Raw genomic sequence first — 12,749 nt, 5'->3', positions numbered from 1 at the left:
TTGAGCATTTATATGAGATCCAAAGACGAGGCCTCTTGTCCATGAGTTATAAATAATATGGCCTTATTTTTGAGAAAATCATCCATAGTTTTCTAAGGAAATTAAATACATAGATGGCTTTTAAAAAATTTTCATATTGACAAGTCACGTTATTTATAAATCAAATCTAGTAATTTCTGTTTACATGTCAAAACTTCATGTTTACAAGTTATGTCATCTACAAGGCAAACTCATGAAAATTTGAATTCTTTAAGACTTGGTATTATTTAATTTTTTGAGAACCTATGGATAATTTTCCCAATTTTTATAGTTATATTGATATACTAATGATGATATTAACTATTATATTGATTGATGAATGACTTCTTTAATTCTCCTTTCAGGAACAGAATAGATGGCGGACGAAAGGTTTTTGAAAACTGGATCGAGAAAGACCTGAGTTCTTGACGTTCAGGAAATTTGGCTCCAGAAAACATATCGGGAGGCTTGAATGCCAGTTAAACTAATGGCCAAAGGTAAAGCTTCCCGCCAATTAAGAAATTCCGGGAAGTTGAGCAATAATGAGCTCCTCAATTTAGCACATCGCTCAGTAGCTTTAGAAGCATAACCAATTACAGCAATGTTAAGGGCTTATATGACCGTTGGCTCCTTCAAAATTGCACGGAAAAAAAATGTAATATGCCCTAAAGCTATAGAAGAATCAATTTCCTATTCCAGCAAGTGCAGTTCAAAACAATAGGCAAAGAGATGAACTTCTACTCTTTTTACCATTTATTCATCGCTATCTTGAATGGTTTGGTACCAAGGGGTGAAAATGATTTGAAAATCCAAGAATTTATCATGGTAGAGTAACTCTTACTTCCTTCCTGTCAACCCCACATGCCTGCAATTAGGAAGAACCACAGTCGCAAGTGTTAGGCAAAGCAAATCAACAACTATCAATTAACTCATGCACCTTCTAAAACCCAATATCGCATCTTTTTTAACGTTGAAATTTTAATCACAGACGCATGCACGCGTGCTAACTAAATTGCATTCTTCTCTTTGATTGTAAGCCCTGGCCATTCATGATCCTGATATTATTAGCTTCATTTTCCTCAGTTTGAAAATAGCACAAACCTGTGCCTCAAGCACTGACAGTTTTTAGTTTGTCGCTAGTTTAAACTTAACTTATGAATAGTATTTTAAGAGTGAAACACGAAAGAAATTGATGATTGAGTAGGGATAGAATATGGATACCTCAGTCCCTAAACCATTAGCATATACATTGGTAAATAATTCAGATGGCTCCGGCAATGGACTCTCCTGAAGGTTACAAAAGAACACAACTCAGATGTCAGATCATACAGCTCACAACAGGAGATGCCGAGATGCAAATATATGGGATATTGTAAATTATTTATCCAAAAAAAGGAGAAAAGAGTTAAAAGAATAAATAGCAAAGATAATGCAGTTCACCTTTGCTTTAGCTATAGCTTCGTCAACTTCTTTTTTGACTTCCTTTTCAATGTCCTAGACAAAGAAAAGGGCAGAAGACATCTTTAGCATCAAATTCCAATGTGGCATCAAAATATGAATATAAATAAAATATAGATGACAGCGTTCATGCAAATGATTCCTAGAATCGATGGGACAGAAAAGACAGAATTTGGCAAACGTCTAAAAGAAAATCATATCTTAACTCATCATTAATTTTTTTTTTTTTAAAAAAAAGAATTTTCATCTTACATATAGCAGCAGTAACAGTTATGGGCTTATAACCTGTTTGGCCTAACTGGGAGGGTACTCCTTATTTTTCTGATTTTTTTTTTTTGAGGAAGTGACCTGTTTGGCCAAGTTTTTGCTCAGACCAAAAAAGGCTCATTAACAGAAGCAGTTTGCAGTTTTTCACTAAATACAGATTGCTTCTTTCTTACAGTGCTTTTACATAAAATTCTATTTGAAATGAAAGAGTTTCAAAATAGTTAGACCATAGCAATGCCAAATGAAGCCGAGCATCAAATGATGGAACAGCAAAACAATTCTACCAATCCACATTGTAACCTAAAAGGACTAAAATTTCATGAAAGTATTATAATATTGAAAAATATCAAAAAGAAAACACCCACATATAACTGATACAAACATCGCAAAATAAATAAGCAATCAAATAACAACAAATAGCATCCAGATGCTATACATTAACATAAACAATATATTTAAATTCTTTGGCATATTTTTAACAAAAGGAACATGCCTACTATAAATGGGTCACATATATCAAAGATGACACATAGAATACTTGAACCGAAAGAGCTGAGAGATATATCTTATTTAGTAAACCAATGAATCAAGCATAATTATGAACTTCGTTGGATAACCTTTAGTTCCTTTTCAGCAGCAATCCCGTGTTTCAATAACAGCTTTCTCACTCTCTCAATTGGATCACGCTCCTATAATCAAAACAACCAAGAGAATAACAACGTTCAAAATAAACTCTTAAAAAATTAATCTGGTAAGGATTTTTTATGCTGAGGAGTCTGATAAACCTGTCTCACGCCAGAAACCTCATCACGTGTACGATATGTGCTTCCAGGATCAGACATGGAATGGCCATGGTATCTGTAGGTGTCCAATTCAAGAATCTGAATAGAATAACCAAAAGGAAAAAAAATTATCAAAATCAAGAGTACAAAATTTGATAATTTGATTGGAATTCCTCAGCTTCCAGCAACTTTTAAGTTTAAACTAATATATAATACGTCATGCCCATTTTATCTAGGTGCATATACATTATCAAGCTCTACTACAGATGATGATGATGAGACACATGCCAAACTAGTCTGCAAAAGCAGATATTAATTGTCGACATAGTTAAACCTACCTCTATCTGAGGTTCTAAGGTGTAGGAAATGGTGACATGCCATGGTTGATTCCTCTAGGTCTAGATAATTAACTCAACTAATAGCAGATAAATGATCTACTTACAACGTTCAACCGCTTATAACTAACCATAAGAAAGAAATTCAACATAGAACAGCGATACTTTTACTCACAATGGGCCCATTCTTCAAGGCATACTCCTTTGCAAATTTACATGCCTGTTTTACAGCAAGAACATCCATGCCATCCACCTGTACAAAATAAAATTAGTCATTTAAAAAATAACTGTTTTAACAAGTTATTTGAGGAAGCTGTATCTATTTATTTCCCATTCATTCCATTCGAATAAACAGTTCAGAATCAAAAGAATTCTACAGCTAAAATGTATATTCAGATAACAATGACTATATATGCAGAAAAGCTTGCATAAATAAACGCACACTCCCTCAAATATTGCACACTAAAAATAATTTTGGTGAATAACATATATATGCAATTATAACTGAATCACACATAGCCACCATAGTTTTCACATAGTTAACCACCCCAGTAGGAAATGAGGTAAAATGCAAAGTACAGAGAAGGATCAATGCACAAAGTGGAAAAGAACCAATATACTGTGTCCATTATACATCATTCAGACTCTTCACGAGGTGGTCAAATGCTAACTGATAATTGTTAGTTCCAGAAGAGGTTATCAGGACAAAAGGCAAGGATGCTATGTTGAAGCAAGGAAAACATGAGATAAACAGTATCCTGGAAGAATTCATAGTATTAGCTTGTATGTTTACCTGCATGTTAATAGAATTTATATCCAGAGAAAGTCAAACAAAGCATGTTGTTGTTGTTGTTGTTAAGGCATTAGTATTAGACGTTTATATAGTTAAAACTTGGCAAAACCACATCTGGACGAGGCTTCCACCATACCAGGACATGGAATGAACCTTCACATTTCTACAATTGTGAACACAATTAAATCACTATCTGGCAAAAGAAGAAAACAATCAAATCACAAAACTCAATTTCTCCTCCAGCCCAAAAAAACGTAGGAACTAGTTTCTAGAAACATATTGGACTAACAACAAAAACCAGTTTAGTCTACAGAATGATTGCAGTTAAACCAATAAAGGCCTCGGCATATCCCAATTTTTGCTTTTAAAATTTTCCCCGGACATCAACCGGGTCTACATACAAATCTGGTCACTTATAAGAGGTTTATCAGGGTAGAAGGAAATTGGATTTCTCAACCACCAAAAATCAATGATCTGAAAGATACTTCAAAGTTACTTGAAAATGACGTTTCAACGTTATATGTATAACCAATAGAAAATTATTCAAACAGTCCACACTCATCCAACAGCAAAATTGCAGCATAGAGTTTGCGAGACCGTAAAACATGTATAACGCAACACTGCTGTCAAATTAAACAAGAGTCTTCGATCTTACCTTCAACCCAGCAACATAGTCGCCACGCTTGTAATAGGCAGGACTCTTAGCAGCTCTCCATTCGGCCGTCCCCATCCCATCTATTAAACAAATCGAATCCGATTAATGCGCAAAAGCCAATTAGAACGTTGCATTACTTTGACCAAATGAAACTACATACAATGATTATTCTCGCAGATCAAAATGGCAGGGAGATCCCAAAGCGCGGCTATGTTCAACGCCTCGAACAACTGGCCCTGATTTGCCGCACCATCACCGTACAAAGCGAAGGTAACATTTTCATCCTTAGAATACTTCTGAGCAAAAGCTAATCCACATCCCAGAGGTATCTGAGCCCCAACAATCCCGTGACCGCCATAGAACCCAGCTTCCTTCCTATAGAAGTGCATAGAGCCACCCTTTCCTTTCGAGCACCCATCTTGACGACCCATGAGCTCCGCAAATGTCTCCAACAGGGTTCCACCGCGGCCCATGAAGGTACAATGATCACGGTAAGATGTTATTATGCAATCCTTCTTGGTAATGGCAGCCTCCATGCCGACAGCGACAGCTTCCTGTCCATCGTACAAGTGACAGAACCCTCGGATGAGCTTAGACTTGTAGAGTGAATCCGCAGCTATCTCCATCCGCCGCATGAGGGCCATGTCGCGGAAGAAGGACATGAGTTCCTTGGGAGTGGTGTCGACGGAGGGCGAAGGAGTGTCGCAGTTGTGGGCGGTGAATGGAAGAGAGGTCTCAATGGTGAGAGTGGAGGAGTCATCGGCGGCAGAGGAGATCGAACGGCGGATAGAAGGGGCGGAGGAGAATGCAGAGGAGATGGGTCTGAGAAGCTTGGATCTAGACAAAGAAGAAGAAGAAGCGAAGCGAGAGAGAGCCATATGGATCTGCTAGACCCGCAAAGGAAGCCAAGAACACCAGAAATCTTCGTTCGGAGTTGCGGAGGAGAGAATGGGGCGTTAGGTGAGGACTGAGATGCAAGGGAGGGAAGGTGAGGTACTCTGAAAAGGAGAGAGACATCCCAAAATGAGAATTTCATTATTCAAATCAAAACAAAAGAAAAAGAAAAAAGGAATTTCTTTATGTCGTTTCGCCGCCGCCAGTTGGATGGAAAATGTCAAAACGGGCGCGAGCGTTCGATTCCCCCCCCCCCTTCTTCCCGGTTTTAAATGATGATTTTTGCTAATTACTATCAGAAAATAAACTTAATATGCTAAATTTAAAGAAAATGTCTCTTCAGTATATAAATTTTAGTGGCATCATTTTTTTAACATTTTTAGGGTTTAGAAATTGAAAAGACACAAGGCCAAAAAAAAAAAGAAATTGAAAAGACACCATATAAAATAAAAGATTATAAATAAAACCTTATAAGAAATTAGTAAAAATAATATATATTTAAAAAAATTGAATCGATAAAACATGAGTAATTTAAAGTTTCATAAATAGAGTATGATTTTGAGATTTCACTGATTGAATTATGCTAATTTTTTGCTAGTCTTTTTTATACGATTTTGCTAATATTTTTAGACCCATGTTTTAATTTTTTTATATTTAATTTGATTAAAATGAATCAGGGTAAATAATTATATATTTAAAGGAGTAGAATCATCTGGCCATAAAAAACTAGTAAAATAATTATACTTATGGAAAGTATGAATTTGTGAAGCTTGAATTCTTCATTCACACAGTGCTTTTTTACAATGACTGTGTGATAGAACTTCAAACGCAGCTTTTCCTTGTCAGTTCTATTTGATGTTTATAGATAAATGATTTTTTAATCATAATTTACAGGGTACGAGTTAAGTAATTAAATACTACCTCCGGTCTTACTTATAAGAGTTAGTTGACTAATTTGAGGAAATTAAAGAATGAAGTTAAGTTAGTTATTTATAATAAATGGGTGTTGTCTTTCCTAAAATATCTTTACTAATCAAGTATGTTGGTTAAAATTATAATTATCAAAAGGACTATCTTTAAAAAAATTGAGTAAATATGAAAGACAAAATGGATTGGGATCTTATATTTAGAATCACATAAAAGTCAAATAACATTTTATATTAAAGACCGGAGACAGTATTTCCGATTGGAACAAAACCTTGCTAAGTATGTGAAAGGAAAAAAAAAAAACCTTGCTAAGTTGTAACTGCGTCGTTGTTTGGTGCAAACTGCAAACTAGATGCTTGGTCTCCTCTCAGCCTGTGCCTCAACGTCATCGGACTGTCAGTCTCAAACCCCATCAAACAAGTGGACGCATTCGCTTAAAAAATCTTCGTCCATTTGCGGTAAAATAACAATACAATTGTAGATATATAATTTTTCTATGCTATTGAATCAATAGAAAATAATAAGAAAAAAGTTGTATATTGTTGAGTAATAACATCAAGGATGTGATGACGCATTGTGAAAAATGATTTATTTTCCCTCAACCCTACCAAACGAGGCGTAGATTGCATCATCGGATGGCCTATCACTAGCTTAATTACTAAATAAATATAGAAAAAGTCTCCTAACAATAAAATACTTCTATAGTTTTTAATATAAAACTAATTTAAATAAATTAAAAAATTTATTAAGTTAGTTATTTATAATAAATAACTGTTATTTTTCTTAGAATATCTTTGCTAATCATTTATGTTACATAAATCTACTATTTAATGAAACATGTATAATTACCACAAAACTTATTTTAAAAAAATAAATAAAATATAAAAATAAAATAAATTAGTATCTTATATTTAAAATTAAATTAAATATCAAACTAATTTTATATCAAGACATAAAGTAATATTACATAAATATGCCTTTTAAAATTCAGCGTGTGTTTTGGCCAAAAAAAAAAAAGGGTCAGCGTGTGTGGCCAGTGACCCGCGAAGGCTTCTTTCAAGTTGTTGCTGCTCGATGCAAAAAAGCCAATAGTTAAGAATGTTGAATAGATCCAATGGGATAAGAAAATGGGAAAATGACATTGAGGTCCCACAGAACCAAAAATACAGCAAAAAGGTCCCCTGAAATCCCATAATTTTTCTGAAGTCCCAAAGGGACTTAGATGCAATTTTCAGAATCTGGAAATTACCCTCTTGCCCTTGCTTATGAGATTCGAAAATGCTGAAAGGAGATTAGAGCCTCTGTTTTTTGTTTGACCGGAAGAAAGCTGAAACCCTGTTGTGCTTTTGTGCTGCTGGAAATCTGGTGAAAACCCATCGCGATGCTCAAATTCCCCTCACAACCCGCCGAAAATCGTGAGCCTTCGTGCTGGTTGGTGTGTGTTGTGATTTAAGTTGGGTGTGTAGAATGATAATGGGTGTTCTGTTTTTGGGTTGTTTTTGGGTGGTTTTCCTCTGTTCTGACGTTGGTTTAGTGGCAAAGGAAGAAAAAGATGAAGGTTAGTGAGGGTAGAAACCCTTAGCACGAAATGGGACTGTGTTGTCAATCAGGCCGCGATTGTTGTCAATGTGTGCCGCTACACTTGTCAATGTAGCTCTTTAAGTTGTCAATGACAGTTGCGTGCTTCTTGATGCAGGTTTAAGTTACTGATGGTATTTCAAAGCTTTTGTTTTTGGTTTAGGATTCAGAAGTTAATGAATGGAAAAGCTGTGTTTTTGGTTGGTGTGTGTTGTGATTTAAGTTGGGTGTGTAGAATGATAATGGATGCTCTGTTTTTGGGTGGTTTTCCTCTGTTTTGACGTTAGTTTAGTGGCAAAGGAAGAAAAAGATGAAGGTTAGTGAGGCTAGAAACCCTTAGCACGAAATGGGATTGTGTTGTCAATCAGGCCGCGATTGTTGTCAATGTGTGCCGCTACTTGTCAATGTAGCTCCTTAAGTTGTCAATGACAGTTGCGTGATTCTTGATGCAGGTTTAAGTTACTGATGGTAAGTACGTCTGGAAAACATCTATTTTGCTTTGTTCACATAAGGGAAAAGTTTATAAATGATGGAGAAGATAATATGAGATATGTGGGAGGTAGTGTAAGAACAACCAATGTAAAGGAGGGCACAAGTTATGAAGAATTGAAGGAAATTATATCATCAATTGTTGGAAAAGAAAGCAACTCATTTCTTCTGAAATTCTCAGTTGTGTTTGATAAAAAAACTTTTGTGGAGTTGGTAGATGATGATGGGGTGGAACATTTGATAAAGTTCAATGAAGAAAGTGGTCATGTGTATGTCGAAGAAAATGAAAATGAGGACCACATAGAAGCAACAAGGGATAATATATACAATGGAGGAGCAAGATGTGTAAGTATAGTTGAACAAAACTGTAAATGGGTGTGAAGGGAATTTTTTGTAAATCAATACACACCAATAGTTAGTTTCTTGTAATTACATGCAACCCCCGTGTTTTTTTGGAATGGGTTGTGAAATAGGTGTAGTTTCATGTATATGAAGGTGTAAATGAAAGTTGACTATGAATTGGCATGTTAGATTCTGCTGTCATTTAAGTTGTCATACCTGCACTCTGTATTGTCATTAGACCTGTTATGACTTATCAATAGAGCACTGTCACTTGTCAATTAATTTGCTGATGTAAGTTGTCAACAATATGAATTCAAGTTACATAACTTGTTTTAGTAACATATGATATTTTCAATCACTCTGTCATATTATATTTTTGGTTATTTGTCATATATAATCATTATTAATGAAGTGTCAATGGTGGCACTGTGACTTGTCAATGGTGGCATAGTGACTTATCAATCATGTCCTTAAGACTTGTTAATGGTGGTGCTGTGACTTGTCAATGGTGGCACTGTGACTTGTCGTTGGTGGCACTATGACTTGTTAATCGTGACACACGGACTTGTCATTGGTGGCAATTTGACTTGTCAATGATGGCACACGGACTTGTCATTGGTGGCAATGTGACTTGTCAATGGTGGCACTGTGACTTGCCAATGGTGGCATACTGAGTGGATTTTGAGCACCACGGTGGATTGTTAGAGTTACAAAAATGAGGTTGAATAGTTGATATGTCTTGCTTGGAGTTTAAAGTATTTGTGAAGATTGTATGCTCTGTAGTGGTTACTATATTCCTTTGTGGGGATTCTATTTCCATATTGATGATTGCGTCTGAAAAAGAGGACGAATAAAGGGCACTTCAATCCCAAACACTTTATGGCAACACAGACTGTGTGTATTTATTTGCTGCTGTTATACTTGTCAATGACTACTCTTATAGTTATCACTAGCAGCCTGCGTAGTTGTCACTGCATGCTCTGTTAGTTGTCACTGGATGCGGTGTTAGTTGTCACTGGATGCTGTGTTAGTTGTCATCACATGTTCTGTTAGTTGTCAGTGGATGCCTAGTTGACTAGATGTTGTGTTAGTTGTCACTGCATGCTCTGTTAGTTGTCACTGCATGCTCTGTTACTTGTCACTGGATGCTGTTACTTCACACTGGATGCTCTGTCATTTCTCAGTGGATGCTCTGTTAGTTGTTAGTGGATGCTGTTTTTTGTTACTGGATGCTCTGTCCCTTGTCACTAGATGCTATGTTACTTGTCACAATATGCTCTGTCCCTTGTCATTGGATGCTGTGTTGTTAGTAAAACCTTTTGATTATGTGTTTTTTTTTTGCAGATGAACTGTTTCCATACGATGTTGCGTGCTGTTAAGCCAAAGTTGTTTGCCAATGAGGACAAAATTGGCAACGAAGTGAAATGGGCTAAAGTTTATGTGCAGAATGATACGTGAGTGTAGTTGTTCTGTTTGATTGTGTTATGTTGTGTTTGTTCACAATAAAAATTGCATGCTGCTTACATATTGAATTTGCTTGGCAGTTATTCATGTGGAGTTCATGTCCTCTCTTGGCTACAAGAGTGGGATGGCACTGTTCGTGATGCTGCAGGATATACCATGCCACGATACTCCAATGATGAATTGCAAGAGTTGAAGGTCGGCTGTTTGTGGTGGTTGGTTACCCATCCACAAAATAAACATAGGGATGAAGTGATGTCAATGCTATTGGACTTCAACAAGAGTAAGAGGAGGAGATAGAGGAGTCCATTAATTTTTTGTTCTGTTATGCCAGGATGTGTTATGAAGTGATTGGCACCTAAGGGTGTGAGCCATGAGGGCAATAGCTTAATGGTCAATAGGTCTTTTTGTAACAAACTGATCAAATTATGTTTATAATATTATTATCTTTGTTATCAGATGTTATGATACCAATTTCTTGGGGACAACTCACATTTTTATTTTTGTTGTTTTATATCTTTATTGATATCGACAAATTTATGTAATATTAATAAGTAATATAGCATGAGTTAATAACAAGTGATATAACAAATGATATTAACAATTGATATTCAAAATTTTTACAACTGAAGGTGTTATTTATTTGTAATGTTAAGTAATATTTATATTAAAATATAATTAATCAGAAGGTGTTACTCAGAGTTATGTTCAATTAACAAGTCACTCTGCTCTATTGGTAAGTCACAGTGCTACCAGTGACAAGTCACAGTGCCACCATTGATAAGTCACGGTGCGACGATTGACAAGTCATTTTGCCACCAACGACAAGTCAGTGTGCCACCATTGGCAAGTCATAGTGCCACCAACGACAAGTCACAGTGCCACCATTGACAAGTCACAGCGCCACCATTAACAAGTCTTAAGGACATGATTGACAAGTCACTATGCCACCATTGACAAGTCACAGTGCCACCATTGACACTTCATTAATAATGATTATAGATGACAAATAACCAAAAATATAATATGACAGAGTAATTGAAAATATCATATGTTACTAAAACAAGTTATGTAACTTGAATTCATATTGTTGACAACTTACACCAGCAAATTAATTGACAAGTGACAGTGCTCTATTGATAAGTCATAACAGGTCTAATGACAATACAGAGTGCAGGTATGACAACTTAAATGACAGCAGAATCTAACATGCCAATTCATAGTCAACTTTCATTTACACCTTCATATACATGAAACTACACCTATTTCACAACCCATTCCAAAAAAACACGGGGGTTGCATGTAATTACAAGAAACTAACTATTGGTGTGTATTGATTTACAAAAAATTCCCTTCACACCCATTTACAGTTTTGTTCAACTATACTTACACATCTTGCTCCTCCATTGTATATATTATCCCTTGTTGCTTCTATGTGGTCCTCATTTTCATTTTCTTCGACATACACATGACCACTTTCTTCATTGAACTTTATCAAATGTTCCACCCCATCATCATCTACCAACTCCACAAAAGTTTTTTTATCAAACACAACTGAGAATTTCAGAAGAAATGAGTTGCTTTCTTTTCCAACAATTGATGATATAATTTCCTTCAATTCTTCATAACTTGTGCCCTCCTTTACATTGGTTGTTCTTACACTACCTCCCACATATCTCATATTATCTTCTCCATCATTTATAAACTTTTCCCTTATGTGAACAAAGCAAAATAGATGTTTTCCAGACGTACTTGCCATCAGTAACTTAAACCTGCATCAAGAATCACGCAACTGTCATTGACAACTTAAGGAGCTACATTGACAAGTGTAGCGGCACACATTGACAACAATCGCGGCCTGATTGACAACACAATCCCATTTCGTGCTAAGGGTTTCTAGCCTCACTAACCTTCATCTTTTTCTTCCTTTGCCACTAAACTAACGTCAAAACAGAGGAAAACCACCCAAAAACAGAGCATCCATTATCATTCTACACACCCAACTTAAATCACAACACATACCAACCAAAAACACAGCTTTTCCATTCATTAACTTCTGAATCCTAAACCAAAAACAAAAGCTTTGAAATACCATCAGTAACTTAAACCTGCATCAAGAAGCACGCAACTGTCATTGACAACTTAAAGAGCTACATTGACAAGTGTAGCAGCACACATTGACAACAATCGCGGCCTGATTGACAACACAGTCCCATTTCGTGCTAAGGGTTTCTACCCTCACTAACCTTCATCTTTTTCTTCCTTTGCCAGTAAACCAACGTCAGAACAGAGGAAAACCACCCAAAAACAACCCAAAAACAGAACACCCATTATCATTCTACACACCCAACTTAAATCACAACACACACCAACCAGCACGAAGGCTCACGATTTTCGATGGGTTGTGAGGGGAATTTGAGCATCGCGATGGGTTTTCACCAGATTTCCAGCAGCACAAAAGCACAACAGGGTTTCAGCTTTCTTCTGGTCAAACAAAAAACAGAGGCTCTAATCTCCTTTCAGCATTTTCGAATCTCATAAGCAAGGGCAAGAGGGTAATTTCCAGATTCTGAAAATTGCATCTAAGTCCCTTTGGGACTTCAGAAAAAATTATGGGATTTCAGGGGACCTTTTTGCTGTATTTTTGGTTCTGTGGGACCTCAATGTCATTTTCCCTAAGAAAATTGAGTGACTTTTTCTTTAAAGAGAAATACTAGTGCAGTCTGGGACGTGCAGACTGCACAGTTAAC

The 12,749-nt window shown here is 36.1% G+C and overlaps 1 protein-coding gene across 1 annotated transcript; it reads right to left on the bottom strand.

The window, feature by feature from the left end:
• Positions 1-420: 420 nt before the first annotated feature.
• LOC114713819 (pyruvate dehydrogenase E1 component subunit alpha, mitochondrial-like) lies at positions 421-5,326 on the bottom strand. Its single transcript, XM_028898493.1, has 8 exons — positions 4,469-5,326; positions 4,309-4,388; positions 3,036-3,113; positions 2,529-2,624; positions 2,361-2,432; positions 1,459-1,512; positions 1,240-1,305; positions 421-883 (listed from the first exon to the last, which is right to left on the bottom strand). The coding sequence occupies exons 1-8, from the start codon at positions 5,184-5,186 to the stop codon at positions 839-841; spliced, it is 1,209 nt and encodes a 402-aa protein (XP_028754326.1). The 5' UTR covers positions 5,187-5,326; the 3' UTR covers positions 421-838.
• Positions 5,327-12,749: the final 7,423 nt, after the last annotated feature.

The sequence above is a fragment of the Neltuma alba genome, unplaced genomic scaffold (assembly GCF_004799145.2).
Source record: "Neltuma alba isolate B1F8T4 unplaced genomic scaffold, ASM479914v2 tig00011475_pilon, whole genome shotgun sequence".
In the NCBI taxonomy this organism is placed as follows: Eukaryota; Viridiplantae; Streptophyta; class Magnoliopsida; order Fabales; family Fabaceae; genus Neltuma; species Neltuma alba.
This window is presented reverse-complemented; position numbering and strand designations above follow the sequence as displayed.